Raw genomic sequence first — 19,589 nt, forward strand, 5'->3', positions numbered from 1 at the left:
ATGTCTAGTTAGAGATTACTCAGATCAGAACACTTTGTGGCGTAACAAAAAAAAAAATAATACTGAATTTATCCTTCCAACTAACTAAATTGAACATTGAGTTATCTGCCCTACATTTAACTCTAGTTTGCATAGGTTGTTGAGCTTACCCTATCGTCACTATAGATTATTGCTTTTTTGGTAGGTAAATTAAATTATGTGTCTTACCTTTAGTCTTTACCTTTGTCTTGATCCCACTGTTTTCTATTTTGTTGTTTCCATTGAACCCTTTCATTCTTTCCCAATTTCTTGATGACCACAAACGCACAAATACACAAACAGATAAAAAGACAGAGAGAGAGAGAGAAAGAGTGGGAGAGTTTAAAAATAAAACATATATATATTGATGATGATCGATAATAAAATAAAATGTATATATCACAACACTTCTGGACATGCTTTCTCAGAATCCAATAAGAAGCTGTGCATGCAGCTAACAATAAAGCCTGAGCACTTGAGTAGCGTGCCGAGGTTGTACTTCCCAGTTCCCATACAGATCAAGTCAAAAACCCCCAAAATAACAGAACAAAATTAAAATAACAAAAGTGAAAAATTGGAGGGAATTCAATGAAAAATCCATGTAGTCAAATCCCTAGCTAGCTAGACTTCACTTCTTTAGTTATTTCCTTTCCCTCCCTTCAATTTTTGAATTCCTAATGGCATTTCCCATAACTTAGTTTAAACAATATGTTGTATATATCATAATTCATAATTAGTTATAACTAGCATCGAGAACCCTTCCGGCAAGAGAGCACACCGGCGCCTGAAGTAAGGGAGCTAACAACCGAAGAAGGCCTTGCGCTCAAACTGGAAGCCCTGGCATAGCTCGACGAGGCCCCGGCACCTGATGTTGTGAAAAATGCCCCATTCAACATTAAGTCCCCTTCTGTTCTCCAATTCCAATTCTTCCATTCGCTCTCGGGTGCATCCTCATGCTTCGTTACCTATATAAATTTGAAAATTAAAATTTTTATATCCTGTCATCGGAAATAAAGTTACATATTCACTACTAGTTATAATTTTGAACATAGTGTTAATAAGCGTTTTATCCTACAATAATATTGTTAAAGTTATGAAAGTTGATTATGGATGCATGTGAGCTGACCTCTTTGCTAAACCTGGCATCAGGGGCAAGGAATCTGTTGCCTTGACTGTTGATAGTTGGGTTAGCACTCCCTCCAATAGCATACATTTCCCAATGGGTGTAGTCATTGTTCACCACATGGAAGTACCCGTGCCGACACCTGTTGTATGAAAGCAACAATTACTACAAACTATTCAATTTCAAAAGTTTTTTTTTATGTTATTATATATATATTTTTAATCCTAACAGTAGGAAACACCTTTGACCCCGTATTATACTCATATTAATTCTGGTTTGCATCGGGTTGGCCCAATTAAGTGGCAAAAACCACAAAGGTAGGTCAGATTGATTTTTTTTTGTTTAAAAGAAAAAAGGTGAATTAAAAAGTAAAAGTAATTAAGGGGATTGGGTATGGGTATGATTACCTGGGCATTCTTTGAACAAGGCCTTCACCGAAGTGGTTGAAAGCAATGGTGACCTGCATGTTCTTGTCTTGGACGTAGGAATCGCTGGCGCCCAAAAGCATGACTTTATCATGGTGCGTCATGAAATTGTTGGAAATGGTGATTGCGGTGGACCCCTCTATGGCGTCGATCAGCCCGTCCCGGCAGTTAGACAGCGAGCAGTGGTCCACCCAAATATGGCTCGACCCGAAGATGGACACCCCGTCCCCGTCCGACAGCGTCCGCCACCCGTAGTGGGTCGGCGACGACCTCACCATCGCGTTCCCGCCCTGCTTGCAGTCGTGGATGTGGACCCCGTGGATGATCACGTTCGTCACGTACTGCACCGTTATGCAGGGCCCACCCGCTATGTGCACGCTGGCGCCCCGCCCGTCGATCGTCTTGAACGAGTTCATGATCAGCTCCTCCTTCAGCTGGATCGTCATATCCCGCGCGAAGATGATCCACAGCGGCTCCTCCTGGATCACGCCGTACCGGAGCGTCCCCGGCTTCGGGTTCACCGGGTCGTCGTTCCCGGATTCCGTCACCGTGTAAATTTTCCCGTCTTTCCCGCCGATTGCGTTCTTGCCGAACCCGATCGCGCAGTCGGCTAATCTCTGCCGGTTTTTCTCCCAGTTCGGGTCGCACCGCCAGCAGTCGTCGATCGGATTCCCTGTTCCGCACGAAAGATACCCCAAGTTCCTCCTCGTTGCATTTTCAATACTCCTATTTTTTTTTTTAAACATTAATCATCATAAATAATAATAATGTAACATCATTTTGACTTATGTGTCCACTCACGTCAACCTCGACCACCTATATTATATTAATCGTTCAAAATAAGCCACCAAACTATAAATCCAAATTTCGGAATTGCCAGGGAATTGTGCTAGCTAGCTATAGTATTCATACTCAACCGACATTATATTAATAAACATTTAGTTAAAAATACAGCGCAAATCCTGCCATGTGACAGGATAGCTAGCAAAGTAAACTAGCTTATGTTGTTTATAGCTGAACTGTTCAACTAAAAAAAGTTATGAACTAAAATTTTCATTTTTAGGAAGATGCATATGTATAAAAAAAGTGTAGTGTAATATACCTATCGACTTGTTGAGCAATGGCGTCGGGGTCGTGTACGGGGGAGGGGGCGACGAGGGAAGCAGCAAGGAGAGAAGACAAGAAGAAGAAAAGGAGGATTGGCATTGTGTGTTGTCTCATTATATTGTGATGGTTGTATTGAAGAAGGAGAAAGTGTGTGTATGTTATGTTGTGGAAGGAAGAGTGGGGGATAGAATGGAATGGGGCGAATGGAGGGGTTTTTAAAGAGGGAAAAGGGCCGGCCAAAATTGGCGCAATTTGTGGGGCCATTTTCTGCTTCGTAATTACATGTTTTACGGAGATTCCATCACCACCTTATTGGTAGTTTTGGCCGTTGAGCCTGCAGTAGTTAAAGATGTGCTTTCTACCTTAAATCTAGTGCTTGGTGAAGTCATAAACCCCGGAAATTGCAAATTTCACAAAACATTGAAAAATACAAATACTTCCCCCGGGGGTTCACCAGGTTTCTCATTTTAAATCTTTAACTTTTATTTAGAGTGAAAAAGTCTGTCTTTTTCTTTATATATCTAATAAATTCTAGGTAGGAGCCTGGTTAACTTTAAATTGTGAAGTGAGGATAACTCAATCTCTTGAGAAAGTGGCTTTGAACAATTATGTTTTAGTATTAATTAAAAGGAGAGTAGCTTCTAATGTGCGTTCTATTATTGGTTCCTATATCTATTTTATTTTGTGTTATACTCTGAATTGAGGGGGTGATTATGGTTAAGCCGTGTGAAAACTTGATGAGGTTAGCACAAGTTGTATATACCAACCAAGTATGACATAAATGACGGGAGTAATGAGCATTAGGAGAACTTTTTTAAATAAGGTATGATAGCAACTTGATTTTAAATTGGTCAAAGCTATAGCTAGAAAATCACAGGCAGCAAAGACTTTTGAAATTTTATACTGATCTCGGAATAATACTTTCGTGTTCATATTTTTTTAGAAGCTAAGTTACAATTTATAATTTTAAAATTTATTCAAATTAAGAGGATTTGGATGTTGACAATTTTGATTCTTCATAGTTAGAATATTTATTAATATATTATACTATAATGTGACTCATCATATATAATATGATTTGATCTGGTTATAATAAGGTAATTTGAATTTGGGTTAGGTCAAATTTATGGTTTTTAAATCCCTCTCATTGCTTGCGTTATTCCCAGTGGGAAATTCATTTAAAATAAAACATACATTTGAGAGAAAAAAAAAATCGTATATCGCTTTTCACTAAAATCGTGCATTTATGTGTATCTAATGATTAGTGACCGTACGGGAAACACTATTCACACGGAAACCTGACCATATATATATTCTAGCATATCGAATTATACTTAACTATACACAAATACTTAGAACAATACAATAGTATAAATTGATTGTAAATAAAACAAAATGTTTGCTTTTATCTCATGATTTTTAATTTGTTATATTATTCTAATTTGATTATTAAATTAAGTGATCTTGGACAGATATCCTTGAGCGTAGCTTTTGCCGCATGCAGTTTGTTGCAATTCAGTAGTGTTAGCATTCCCAAAAGCATTGATGGATGGGAGAATATATATAAGGCTTATAACTCAAACTTGTTTTCCATACTTTTGGGGCAAATCCGACAATAAAATACACTTCCACTTCCTTGACACTCATTAACATATTGTAAAAATTTTCGATTAAGAGAGACTTGAAAGAACGGAGACTCCAAGGGAGGGAGAAAGTGAATATCAAACCTGAAATGAGACATATTCAAATTTGAGACATTCCTTATAGAATGTAAGAGTAACGCCATCAAACTATAAGATATTATTTGTGATTTTTGTATGATTACGATTTAGGGTGGGTTCATATCGATTTCAATCCTTGGGTTAAATTGGCGCATGACCAGGTCTACTAAAAATGGCCTTAGCTATTTTCTAGAGATATAAGAAGTCGTACATATATAGCAATTCAGGACAGCTTGCTATTGTCTCAAAACTCAAAAGCGAAACATGCGCGATATCGTTGAAAGGGCAAGCATGAATGCATGACATCATGCAAAAGGAGGGATTTCTAAACTCCATTATTCCAGCTAAGCATAATATATCTGCTTGTGTGTGCGTGGCATTGTGTGTTCTGATCGCAGACCATGCAAGCTGTCTTGAAATAGAAATAGAGCATACATATAGTAAAATTCATTACTTTTAACTGATTATTTCTTCTTCTTTTTTTGGATACATTAAATTTTTTGCTTGTGTTAGATTAATCCTAAATTCACAGAACTCTTAACCAACAATGCTGGAAAAGATAAATCGTGGATCGTCCAGTTAGTCCTCAATTTTCACTCTTGTCTACGGATCTTTCTTTTATTGCAAACAAAATATGTCAATTAATGTATGCGCCAAAGGAAGCTCATTGAGTTACACTAGGGAGCATACAATTACTTTGTCTTTGTTTGGCACACTTAGTTAAAAAGCTCATTAATAGCTAAAATTGAAAAAGTTATTAGTAGCTAATTAATCTGTTGGTAAAATTATACATTAAATAAGTTGATAAGTGCTAAAAAAATAGATAAAATAATAAACCGAGATATTATTGTTTTAATTAATGAAGGACAAATGAAGTCATTTTTGTAAATTAGTAAGGACACAAAAGAGAGAGAGAAAAAAGGTTAAAAACAATAGCTTATTTTGAAACGGCTACTCCGGATATTTTAAACTATTCATGGTTTATCCTCGGTTCGCCTTCTTATGTGACAAGCTCCAGGTTGCTGCCTCGACGGAAAGTATTATTATGACTCTATCTAGTCTAGTTTAATAATGCTACATGGTTCAATTTTATGACTCTATCTAGTCTAGTTTAATAATGCTATATGGTTCAATTTTTTTTTTAAACTACATCTTTTAAAATGTGATTAGCTCATAATAAAATCAATTAATGAGCAAATTTCTTTTTTTTTTTTTTTAGTTTTCAACTATTGTGACATTATCACATTTAGTCATTATCTTTTAATTTTGTCACATTATATCCTTGACTTTCATTTACTTGTTACAATTTGTCCTTTTAAAATTTTGTTATTCCATTATTTTATATAGCTAACAATCAATTTTTTCATTCAATTAAAAGATCGAGTTTACAAGAGTTATGACCATGTTTGGTAACATAGTTAACTTATCAGTCAATTTTGACTTGTTTGACCACTATTAGCTGTTTTACTTAGTTAAACAACCAATATGAGTGTTTGATTAATTAACTTTTTGCAACAACTTATTGCTCTAAAATGATAAAATTCAAAAAGCTGCTCAAAACAACTTTTTCGGCCACCTTTTTTGAAAAAATCATTTTGCATATAATCAGTTATCAACTAACAACTAATTTACCAAATATCTTTCTACAATTAGCTTAAGCTATTAACTAGTCAAACTCAATAACCCAATAAGCTAACATCTATTTATCAAACACCTCTACATGTTAGAGAAAGAGGCTTGAATGATAAAAAATGCATATTATAGTTATCTTTATTAAACGATAAAATTAATGATAAAATTTTAAATAGAAAATTAGTTGTGACAATCAAATAAAAGTCAAGAATATATAAAGACAATTTAAAAAAAAAAACAAAAAAAAAAGCTTGGAAGTAACAATGCCAAAATAATCAACAATTAAAAGTAGAATTTGTTCTCAACCACACTACTACACATAATACTTTTAGCATCGATTTTTTAACACCTTTAACATTGTTTTTTTCGACATCATTCTCGCAGACATAATAAATAAATGATACGACGTTGATTCATTTTTAACCGACATCGTTTATTTAAAAATAAATAAATAAACATATGGCGTCGGTTATTAGTGTTGTATGCATGTTATATTATTTAAACTCTCTCTCTCTCTCTCTCTCTCTATATATATATATATATATATATATACACACACACACACCCAACAGTCAGATTTTAGTGCAAATAAGTAGTACACATCTTGATTTTCAAAAAAAAAAAAAAAAAAAAGTAGTACACATCTTACATGCTACTTAATTGATTTTTTTAAAGGCAAAATATCATTCATTCTACTTTGGCACTCATCATGCCAATCAATCTGTGTTGTCTATGTTAGGATGGAAATGATCATTTAGTCCTTCCAAAGTTTGATTATATTAGCTATAGATGTGTGCTATTATATTGTTAGTTTCTAGAAAGCAAATTAGAACAAAGATTAACACCGACACTAGCTAGCTGCATGTGCCATTTCTCAATAAAGGCGCGCGTACAAAGCTGCTTTATAAATCATTTATTTATTTATATTTTAAATACAAGTGTATCTTAAAACTTAAAAATTTATATATTGTCTTGAAATGAGCAGTCAAGTATGTGTAACATAATTTTCATACTTGAAAATCACGTGTATATATAATTATTACTCAAAATCATCTTGTTCGAGCCCATTAAACAAGCTCTTCCTAGTATTATTTACTTTTTCTATGTGATTTATGGACAATTACTAAAGAGCGATGTAATATTTTAGTTTTATTACTGCTATAGTCTAATTAAAAAGTAAATAAGGGACAATTTTAAAATAATTTTTTTTTATTTTAAACCATTTAATTTAATATAACTAAAATGTCTTGTAATTTCTTCTTTTTTTTTTAAAGATAGTGACAGATTTATATATTTATTTTATGTATATATACACAATGTATATGTATATGTATGTAGCCTAGTATTTGTTTTTTCTATTTTAACTTAATATACTCTTCTAGTATTACAAAATGTGTTTAATTATAGTAATTTGTACCCCAAAAAAAACTTTAAAATTACAATACAAAAAAATTATTAATGAAAAATTTGTAGGTAAATTATTAAAATTCATAGACAGTTAATTAATCAATAGATTTTCATATGTAAAATATTTTTTATGTAAAATATTAAAATTCATAGATACTTAAGGTGTAAAAATTTAATTTGTTGTTAAATCTATTGTTATTTTCTCTCCTTTTTTTTTTGGTAGTGTGATGGAGATTATGTGTGTGTGTAATAGGGATCTAACTTTAATTTTTTTTTTTTAACTTGATTGAGTTTATTTTCTTTCCTTCTTGGTGTATTAATTGAATTTAAAAAGGAATAACCCAATCAAGTTTTTTTTTTTTTTTGAAATGAAACCCAATCAAGTTGGTTAGCCTGGTTATTTGTGATTTGGTTAGCTTGGTTATTTGTAAACATAAGATTACAAATTTAATTTTTAGTGATGATGGACACAAAAAAAAAAAGAAAAAAAAAAAGAGGACAATTTACACATAATATTTAATGAAATAAATTTACTTTTAAGAAATCATTGAATTGGCAAACACTGAATAAAGTTACTGGATTGCATGGGACCTCTAGCTTTTGTACTGTCTCCATTTAACCTCTTTTTTTTTTTTTTTTTTTTCCTTTGTTTTTTTTTCAACCATGTCTCAATTTACCCTTGAGAAACAAGCAACGTAGGGCCATTGTCATATTACTAAATAATTATATATGTATATATATTTTTATATCAATTGCAAAAGTTACTCTCATGATCGAATTACCAATTTATTGATCGCCTTACCTTCTTGACCCGGAAAAAAAAGAATTATTTAGGGGATCGGATGTAATGGATATATAAATTTATAAAATTTGGAAGGTATTCAGTTCAAATTTTCAAAAGGTTTTCTTTTTAAAAAAATTGAGTGATATTTGATTTATATTTTTAAGAGTCTTTAACAATTTATTATTTAAAAATTTATTATTTAAAAAGTCTGAACTTTTATAAACTTATTCATATTAGAACTTTGTAAGTCTTTTTTTCCTCAAATTGGAATCCATTTGAAAATTGAAATTCATCTCTCAAATTTTAAATTTTCTAAACTTTCTACTTTTTCTCTCTAGCTAACATTTTGGTTCTGCCTAAATTCTATAAACTTTTTCTTCTTGCATAAATTATACAAATTTTGTATTCCAGCCTTAAACTTAATTTTAATTTACCTTTTTTCACTAACTTCATTCAATGGTGTGTTGAATATTTTAGCTAAAATTACATTTAAATTAGTCATTTTGAAGCAAAGTTTTGAATGTGATCCACTTCTCATTTTGATCACGCTAAAACGGATATAAATTTTCTTAGTTAAGATTATTAATTTGATACATTATATACGTACTCAAAATAGATAATGAGTCAATGAAAAATTTATTCTAAAAATGTATCCATGATTTGGAACTTTGTCATCTGATGAGCTTCTATCATTTGACTAAGATTGTATTGAGTTGACTATGTCTATCAATAAAGTTGTTTGCAAATTAGTTTGTCTACCGAATAGATATGTTTGCCGAAACTGATCAAGTTGTTGGGTGAGGCTTGGAGAATCGAGTCCAGCATCCTGCTATTGAAATGTGGTGTTGACTGCTACACAAGTTTAAAGAAATAAAGTTGTGCATTCTCTGCTAGCTTTAACTTTTTGTCGTAGTAGTAAGCATTTGATCCAGGCAATTGATATTGGAATTGAGAAGAATTGTTGTGTAGAGGCTTAGAGGGGGCAAAGTCTAGCATTCTACCATTGATCGAAGTGTGACGTTGACTACTACATATGCAAGGATAATGAAATAAAATTGTATATTCGTTACTAGATATAACTTTTGGTATAATGGTAAGCGCTTCATCTTGACACAAATCTATCGCTTAAGACTTGTCTCCTGAAAGTTGAAGTAATTTAACTCCAATTTAATTAAGATTTAATTCTATATAAACTTTAGATTTTATTTTATAATCATTGGTTTTAGTTTCACATTAAGGTAGGGGTTAATTAATTAAGTGCAATGATGATCAAGGGCAAAATTTTGAATGTGTGTAGAAACTTTCACTGCCAATTACTATATAGTGTGATGGTACCTTTGTTATCCTTCTAAATAAATTGAGAAAGTATAGAACATAACATATACGTAATCTTATATCTATTCCTTTAGCTAGCTAACAAATGTCACTAACGAAACTTCACTTTATGATTTAATAACAATGCAAAGTTATAATAACTTTATATGCAAAACATCTAAAGTCCAATCTTCAGCTTTTAAAATCTATGGAAAATAGCTAATACAATATTTTTATTTTTTTTTTTTTAAAATGTTTTTGTATCCATCTAGCTAGCTATCTAGCTCCCACTTGACTAATTAAGATGAACATTAATTAACAACCAACATTGAAGTGGCAAATTAAAGGAGAATCGGTTGCCGTGGAAACTTGAAAAACGGAATGGACCGGACTGCGAGCTAGCGAGGAGTCGCAATCAAGAATTTAGTATTATGCATGTGAAGGTATAGCTAGGTAGCTGGGATGAAGCTAATCTAAGCAAGCATGCATTTCTCAGGCCGATCATATTACCTCAAAGTCTAATCATCGCACACTACTTCATTGAATTATGAAGATAATGACATGCATGTTTCAATTCTCTCATGACGCCTGCACATGCTTTTGCCTAAGAAATCAAACTTGATGGGTCCAACACTTTGCCCCTATTTTTGTCTTGGATCGTCAATTCTGTCCTAAATCCCCTCCGAATTCTCTCAAATCATTGTTTTTTTCCTTGGCCGCTAACTGCGCCGTGACTCTATCGATCCTACCTCAACAAACCGACAACCCAAAATCCATTGTTGCTGACTTGGCCGCCCCTTGCCCGCTTCATGCATCATTCCGTCGCTCTACTCCTTCCGTATTTTATATCATGGACCATGGTCGAAATAGCATTATTGACCCTGTATTGAAACGACAAGGTATAAAATTTTATATACAAAATGTTATATATTACTTATTTTTCAAACATAATTTGTGTTCATAAGTATCGAATTTCACAACATAAGATACAAAAATTTATAACATAAGATACAATTACTAATTTGTTTTAAGTACAGAATTGATACTCTTAAGGAACAGAATTTCAATTCGTAACACAAGATACAAAAATTCATAACATAAAATACATACACATGCACCAGGGTCCACAGTGCACGGTAAACCCTGGCCCATAGTATAGTATAAGGATTGCTTCACAACAAATCCTTTTTTTTTTTTAAACAAACATTTTATAAACCATCCCAATACTCTACACCTAAATTTGTGGGAATAGAGTTAATTAAATATTATTACTCTTGCTTTATTATTATTATTATTATTATTATTATTATTATTATTATTATTATTATTATACAATGTTTATTATTCTTCTACTACAAAAACTTTTGAAATATTTTACGGAGTAATTTTTTTTCTTGAGTTTGGCTAGATTTGAAATTGTGGGTTATGTTTGTCTTCTGTTAGTAGAAGACGAACTATGTATGTCTTCCTCCCATCTGGAATAGGACGAGATCATATGTCATCTTTAGATCAATGGGAACATGGTTCATCATTCTCATTGAGGAAGACAAACCATGTTCGTCTTACTTCAATTCCTATATCGAAGAATTAAGATGATCTTCTGATTTGGAAGAAGACGGTGGGGAAAGTTGTTATGGTAGTACTTTTCTAAATTCTATTGTTGTTATTGAAATTAAAATTATTGTTATTATTTAAATGTATTACAACAAATCACTTTTAAAACAGACGTGGAAGCCACGCGTCAACTAGCCATATTAACAAACAAAATTTAGTCAGCAATCATTTAATCGTTACTTGGAGATAACTTGTAAAATGGGGTTTATCACTTTATTGTATATTTTTCTTTGAAAAAAGAGTCAAATTAACCCCTAATTTGTCGAATAGTGTAAATGTGCAATTGAGTCCCCTAAGTGGAGGAAAAACAAAAAACCCTAATTTAACATGTTTAGTATGTTAACGCTCAAATGGCTGGCACGTCTTTTTCTTGAATTTTTCATTTCTTAAAATTTCTTATTTAGAAAATTTTTTTTGTTTGTTTTTATATTTTAAAAAATTTTGAATTTTATTTCAGTACAATCACTAACTGTCCCCTTTCACGGATAATCGTGGCTGTCCAACAACGGCCATAACTTTTTTCTAAAAATTACTTATTTTTTAAATAACCAACATTATCGTCAAATGAGGTTCAAATATGGACCATCTTAAATGAGGGCAACAACCATGGTTGTCACCTTTGTTTTAGATCATTATATTAATGATAGTTATAATTGTATTAAAAAAATTTTAAAAAAATAGATGGTCATGGATGTTTCAAGTGGCCATGACCATCTTTTTTGGTACAATCGTGGTTATTCTAGGATCCCCACTAGCTATATCCTTCAACAATTGGCAATTGTATTAAAAAAAAAAAAAAAAAAATTCAAAAAAAATTTTAAAAACAAAAAAAAAAACAAAAAACAAAAAAAACAAAAGGTCTAATGGAGGATTTTATTGTATTTTTTTTAAAGATAAAAGGTCTAATTGCACAATATAGTATAGTTCGATGACTTAATTATCGGTTTAATTTCCTAAATAAAAACTAAAAATTATAAAATGAGGAGCAGCGAGACTTGCACTTAATTATCTTAATTAATAACTATAACAAGAAGATATATGACAACGTATCTATCGTCGTCTACATTGAGTCCCAAAGTCGTAACGCAAAAGTAGACAATGCAGGCTCCATTGTTGCTGACATGGCCAGCCCACAGCCACTTAAACTGCGCCACTTGTCTTGTACTCCAATTATGCAGGACAAGTGGTTTTCTTCACCAAAAGTGAAAGCTACATGCTCACATGGGGGATTTGATTCCTGAAAAAGGATATGAGCTCCCATGGCCAATGGCAAAGGGAGGTTTAGGATATGATGAGAGACACCCACTATATATCGGTTAATGAGTCTCTGTTCTTGAGGACGTCACCATATTCCATCTATCCTTAGCTTGTTTACTTTACTCAATTATTATGCAAATGGGGACACCTCTTTCATGTACGTGACCGTGGTTTAATTGCTTCCTCTTTAATTTGGTGTAGGATAATGATTTGGTATCCTACACACTCTTTGTTATAAAATTGGGTTCAAGTTACATCAAATACACATTGACTGTTTTCTATTATCTATATTTGATTGGGATTGATGCATAACGTATAACTTCTTATTTAGGATCACAAGTTTATATATATATATATTTGCGTGTAACCCAAGGTTTTCACTTTTCACGTATCCTTGAATTGTAGGCACCTCTATTGTCTGGCGGAGATTTAAAGCTGCTACATATATACCCAAATAAAGCCAAGCATAGATCCCTTGACATTTGGTTAAGGATGGATGAGTTTATTCCACTCAACCACACTCCATGCCCATAGATTGTTTATATATATTGTTTGGTTACATATTTCTTTTATACAAAGTATTATACTTTTTTTAAAAAAATAAACCAACAATGAAAATTTCAATCATATCAGCACTCACAAGATAAAATAGATTGTAAAAATAAATGCGGAGTGAAGCGCCACTCCCAACAACCAGACAAAGAACGAGCCGCCCTAGCAATAACCTTTCGCAGACGGCTTAACACAAGAGAACCTCATACTATCAAAAGTAGCTACTAGCGTCATCAATAATTAAATCAAACGTACTGCCCTCCCTCAGACCTTCGACCCACTACCAAGAAAACTTGTTGAGTGTTCATTTCCACAACCGCATTATCCAACCCCAGGTCAACTCTTCCCTTAGCGTGAACACATCATCCCACTCTCTTCCCTTCACAGCAACAAAGTAACCCCTAGCATCCCGAACAACCCACCCAAAACCCATACAACTAACGATCTAACCCCACAGCCAGTCGCACCCACCTTTTTCCCAAACTACCTCCTACCGTCCTACTACCCTCGCCCAACCCCACTCCTACCCTCCAGGTGTCCAAAAACGTCATACTCCCTCTTAGGACACACTCATTATTCCAAATAACCTCATTTAGGCATGCAATTCTATAAACCCCAACAAAGCATAATCAATTTACACAAACACTCAAAATCAAGGACACTAAAACATTGTTGAACCCAATCTAAAATATCAATGCAACCCTCAGCATGTACCACCACACCCAATCTTTCCCAGCAACTCCGATCCTAGACATCACACGTTCAACAAAAATATGAAAAGCATGCTCCATACCTTGACGACACAGAACACGTCCCTCCCCCATGTCAACTAGCTTAAAAAAAAATAAGAAGTGATCATCCGCAAACAATAAGTTGAAACCCAAAATGTGCTATTGTTGATTGTGTCTTTTTCTTAAAATAGAAATAGCATGCAAGAAAATTTTAATCATATCAATCGAGTTGACATTTAAAAAAAATGTGATGTGGGTGAAATTTTCTTTCTTTAATATTTTTCTTTTTTGACAAGTTAAAGATCATGAAGTTGAAACCTAAAATTTGCTATTGTTGATTGTGTCTTTTTATTAAAATAGAAATAGCATGCAAGAAAATTTTAATCATATCAATNATTAAAAAAAAAAAAAAAAACATTCAAAAAAAATTTTAAAAACAAAAAAAAAAACAAAAAACAAAAAAAACAAAAGGTCTAATGGAGGATTTTATTGTATTTTTTTTAAAGATAAAAGGTCTAATTGCACAATATAGTATAGTTCGATGACTTAATTATCGGTTTAATTTCCTAAATAAAAACTAAAAATTATAAAATGAGGAGCAGCGAGACTTGCACTTAATTATCTTAATTAATAACTATAACAAGAAGATATATGACAACGTATCTATCGTCGTCTACATTGAGTCCCAAAGTCGTAACGCAAAAGTAGACAATGCAGGCTCCATTGTTGCTGACATGGCCAGCCCACAGCCACTTAAACTGCGCCACTTGTCTTGTACTCCAATTATGCAGGACAAGTGGTTTTCTTCACCAAAAGTGAAAGCTACATGCTCACATGGGGGATTTGATTCCTGAAAAAGGATATGAGCTCCCATGGCCAATGGCAAAGGGAGGTTTAGGATATGATGAGAGACACCCACTATATATCGGTTAATGAGTCTCTGTTCTTGAGGACGTCACCATATTCCATCTATCCTTAGCTTGTTTACTTTACTCAATTATTATGCAAATGGGGACACCTCTTTCATGTACGTGACCGTGGTTTAATTGCTTCCTCTTTAATTTGGTGTAGGATAATGATTTGGTATCCTACACACTCTTTGTTATAAAATTGGGTTCAAGTTACATCAAATACACATTGACTGTTTTCTATTATCTATATTTGATTGGGATTGATGCATAACGTATAACTTCTTATTTAGGATCACAAGTTTATATATATATATATTTGCGTGTAACCCAAGGTTTTCACTTTTCACGTATCCTTGAATTGTAGGCACCTCTATTGTCTGGCGGAGATTTAAAGCTGCTACATATATACCCAAATAAAGCCAAGCATAGATCCCTTGACATTTGGTTAAGGATGGATGAGTTTATTCCACTCAACCACACTCCATGCCCATAGATTGTTTATATATATTGTTTGGTTACATATTTCTTTTATACAAAGTATTATACTTTTTTTAAAAAAATAAACCAACAATGAAAATTTCAATCATATCAGCACTCACAAGATAAAATAGATTGTAAAAATAAATGCGGAGTGAAGCGCCACTCCCAACAACCAGACAAAGAACGAGCCGCCCTAGCAATAACCTTTCGCAGACGGCTTAACACAAGAGAACCTCATACTATCAAAAGTAGCTACTAGCGTCATCAATAATTAAATCAAACGTACTGCCCTCCCTCAGACCTTCGACCCACTACCAAGAAAACTTGTTGAGTGTTCATTTCCACAACCGCATTATCCAACCCCAGGTCAACTCTTCCCTTAGCGTGAACACATCATCCCACTCTCTTCCCTTCACAGCAACAAAGTAACCCCTAGCATCCCGAACAACCCACCCAAAACCCATACAACTAACGATCTAACCCCACAGCCAGTCGCACCCACCTTTTTCCCAAACTACCTCCTACCGTCCTACTACCCTCGCCCAACCCCACTCCTACCCTCCAGGTGTCCAAAAACGTCATACTCCCTCTTAGGACACACTCATTATTCCAAATAACCTCATTTAGGCATGCAATTCTATAAACCCCAACAAAGCATAATCAATTTACACAAACACTCAAAATCAAGGACACTAAAACATTGTTGAACCCAATCTAAAATATCAATGCAACCCTCAGCATGTACCACCACACCCAATCTTTCCCAGCAACTCCGATCCTAGACATCACACGTTCAACAAAAATATGAAAAGCATGCTCCATACCTTGACGACACAGAACACGTCCCTCCCCCATGTCAACTAGCTTAAAAAAAAATAAGAAGTGATCATCCGCAAACAATAAGTTGAAACCCAAAATGTGCTATTGTTGATTGTGTCTTTTTCTTAAAATAGAAATAGCATGCAAGAAAATTTTAATCATATCAATCGAGTTGACATTTAAAAAAAATGTGATGTGGGTGAAATTTTCTTTCTTTAATATTTTTCTTTTTTGACAAGTTAAAGATCATGAAGTTGAAACCTAAAATTTGCTATTGTTGATTGTGTCTTTTTATTAAAATAGAAATAGCATGCAAGAAAATTTTAATCATATCAATCGAGTTGACATTTAAAAAAAATGTGATGTGGGTAAAATTTTCTTTCTTTAATATTTTTCTTTTTTGACAAGTTAAAGATGCATGAGAGGCAACAACAATGAAGTTTTTTCTCTTCCATGCTATATATAAACTTAGTTTTATGTTATTTTTTTCATATTACTACTATTCCTCATTCTTTGTTTTACCAACTGTCCAACTATATATGATATAGTATAGACTTTGGGGCAAGATATAGTATAGACTTTTGAGTCTAAATTGGTGATACATATGTTATACTCTTTTCTATATTTGACTTAGTCCTTAGTCCAAATCCCATTGTCCCACCCATCCCTTTCAAATGTATCAAAAAAATTCTATGCAATATTATTCATGTATTCTTTTAAGTATGTAAATACATAATAATAAAATAATATTATTTTTCATAAAATTTCTAATGAAATACTATTCTAGATTTTTATATTTTTATTCTGTGAACCAAACCCGCCGAAAGTAATTGACGTTGAAAATGTTGAAATACCATATGGGTTTGAACAAGACCAACGTGAATGTCGTTATTAAAGGAGTTATAATAGGGCACAAAATTGAAACACATTATGTTAATTACGTTGATGGGCTGTGATGGCTTTGGTTTCCACTGACCAGGGTTGGAAAGGTAGTTATATCGTGTATCACAACACACCCAATAAGGTGTACTAGTATAGCAATAGTTATATCATAGACCCGACTTCACATGACAAGGTGGACTCATCGGCCATTGTTATTTACATATTGAATGTTCACAATTAAAATTGTTAACATTCTGATTCAGTATATAAATTGTGAACATATAATTGTGAATATATAATTGTGAACATTCAGTATATAAATTGTGAATATTTAGTATGTAGATTATGTATTTTGGACACGAGTCGGATCCATAGAATAATTTGCCTTAGTATAGAGGAATGTTAACTATATTCGATAGGAAAAGAGTTATACTTAATACCCAATTTAGTCATTGATTATACTATTTTTTTCTTGATTTAATCCTAAACGCCTTTTTATGCTTAATTAAGTCCCCAGCTTTGATTGTTTTACCTAATCGGATCCTCAGTTGTTAGAATCAATGACTAAATCGGGAAAATCAAATCGCTATATTTGATTACGAAATTGGATAAAATCACCGAATACTAATTTGGGTAAAACTACTAATTAAAGTCAAGGACTAAATTGAATATTAATAGAAGTGAAATTACCAAGCTATCTTAATATAGGACCCAATTGGGTAAAACCATCAAAGTCGATGACCTAATTAAGCACAAAAAGATGGTTAAGACTAAATCAAGAAAAATCATTATAATCAATGACTAATTTGAATGTTAACTCAATAAGAAAATTTTATAGTTTTGAAGAATTGGTAAGCAGACTACTAATGCAATCATAAGATCAAATGTTTCAACATTATATATAAAGAATTTGTCACGTTAAAGTCAAACTCTGCGGTATTACCCGAAAACTAAGTAAGTGTATTTGCTTGTTATTTATTTTCTAATATGATGAAAATAGTAAATAAAAATAACATCCAATAAAAATAAATCATATGATTAATATACATAAAATAATATCTACATAATAATATGAATAATTAACAATTAAAATTTAAATTGGATATAATAACAAATAATTAAAAATTAATTTTCTCTTAAATAATGTTATTTTACTACGTGTTTATAATGCTATTTATGAACAAGAAAAGTACAAACTTTATTTGCAAAATTATGATCAAATAATGATCTTAGTCTCCAAATTATCCAGAATATACATAATGGCGTAAACTTTTTAACAATGTTAGAATTTAATACTCACACGTAGAATAATTATGGAATAAAATCTCTACTCTATTTGGTCATACCTTATATACTAAAACTCCAATCTACAATAACAAAAACTAACCATAATGTGATTAAAAACACGATGACTATACATGTTAATGCTAAATAGTTATGGACTAATAAAATTACTATTTAATTATATTTATAGATTAAAACTACACTTTTCTCTTTATAAGTTGAACAATCTTACTATAATTGTCACTAACCAATTATAATATTAATAAAATACAAACAAATATAAGAGCGCGCAGGGTTTACTAAGCTAAGTGCATACCTTTGAGCAATGGTGACAGATTACACTTATCACTCAAAAAATGTTAAAAACTACAAACAAATTGCTAATTTCTTATACATAAAGAAAATATATGTGCTATACATAACATTTGCATTATAAAATATATGTAATGTATTTGTAGTGGTTGCAAGTGTAGAATGTGAACCCACCACCACCTACATATTCATTATCAGCCACCAAAAGCACATGTGCAAGCAGTACCCAAATACTCTGCGTCATTTATTAACTTCAACTCAATAACTTTCACTTCAAGTCATCCAATTGCCTGTTTTATATTCTATAATAATTACAATAGCAATTATTACTCTTCTAACAGTACTGCAATATGTGAATAGTATTTTTTTTATTTTTTAGTATTGTTGACCCTGTTACAACGTAGTATCTGTTCATAGCTACTTTCTCAACCTACTGAAGCACAAAGAGTCAACAGTCGCCTCCACTGATACTCGAACCCACTCCCCTCCATGTGGAAGTGTAAACCGGGTGCCACTAGACTACAAGGTGTGGGTTTTTTTTAGTAGTAGGGTTTTTTCTTGCAATTTTTGAAGAGTTTTTGTAAGTGTGATTAGGAAAGAGAAAATGAGAGGGGACAAAAATTAAAACAAATCTAATTTTTTTAAAAAATTAAAAAAGTAAAGCTGTCAGGTGCGCCTGCATGCCCGCATGGGCGCTGCTGTGCACGAAACGCGCACAGCACCTGCTGTTTGTGAATGCCAATAGTCAGATTTTACTGTGCTAAAAACCACTTCTTGTAGATGATCCTTTTATTTCTCTCACCTCCACCTCACTTGGCACTATTCCAAAAACTCTAAATAAATCATTGATGTGATTGCTCTTACATGATTTTTCTTTAATTATATATTACCCAACAAAAAAAAAAAATTACACCGCAAATACCTAACTGCAGCTGCCTAGAGACCTGGTGGAGGAGGTTAATCATATCGCAAGACTTGTCTTAACTAGTCCCTTGTGGCCAAAATGTTTGTACTATACATTAGTGCACACAACAAGATTAATTCATACCTTCATTTTCAGTATTTGGTAAAAATCAAACATTGCACCTTGCGGTTGTGACTTGTGAGCAAAGCTAAGCTATCAACTAATCTGTATATTACTTATTTGCACCTTCAATACTACAACTACTATCTAAGGGTGTGCACTAGGTAAATCCCACCTTGTGACCCTATCTGG

The 19,589-nt window shown here is 32.7% G+C and overlaps 1 protein-coding gene across 1 annotated transcript; it reads right to left on the reverse strand.

The window, feature by feature from the left end:
• Positions 1 to 359: 359 nt before the first annotated feature.
• LOC116010639 (probable pectate lyase 18) lies at positions 360 to 2,853 on the reverse strand. Its single transcript, XM_031250123.1, has 4 exons — positions 2,669 to 2,853; positions 1,549 to 2,292; positions 1,145 to 1,283; positions 360 to 983 (listed from the first exon to the last, which is right to left on the reverse strand). Exons 1-4 carry the CDS (start codon positions 2,785 to 2,787, stop codon positions 762 to 764), a joined length of 1,224 nt encoding a protein of 407 aa, XP_031105983.1. The 5' UTR covers positions 2,788 to 2,853; the 3' UTR covers positions 360 to 761.
• Between the last annotated feature and the right edge of the window lie 16,736 nt (positions 2,854 to 19,589).

Source organism: Ipomoea triloba, chromosome 2, assembly GCF_003576645.1.
Source record: "Ipomoea triloba cultivar NCNSP0323 chromosome 2, ASM357664v1".
Lineage (NCBI taxonomy): Eukaryota > Viridiplantae > Streptophyta > Magnoliopsida > Solanales > Convolvulaceae > Ipomoea > Ipomoea triloba.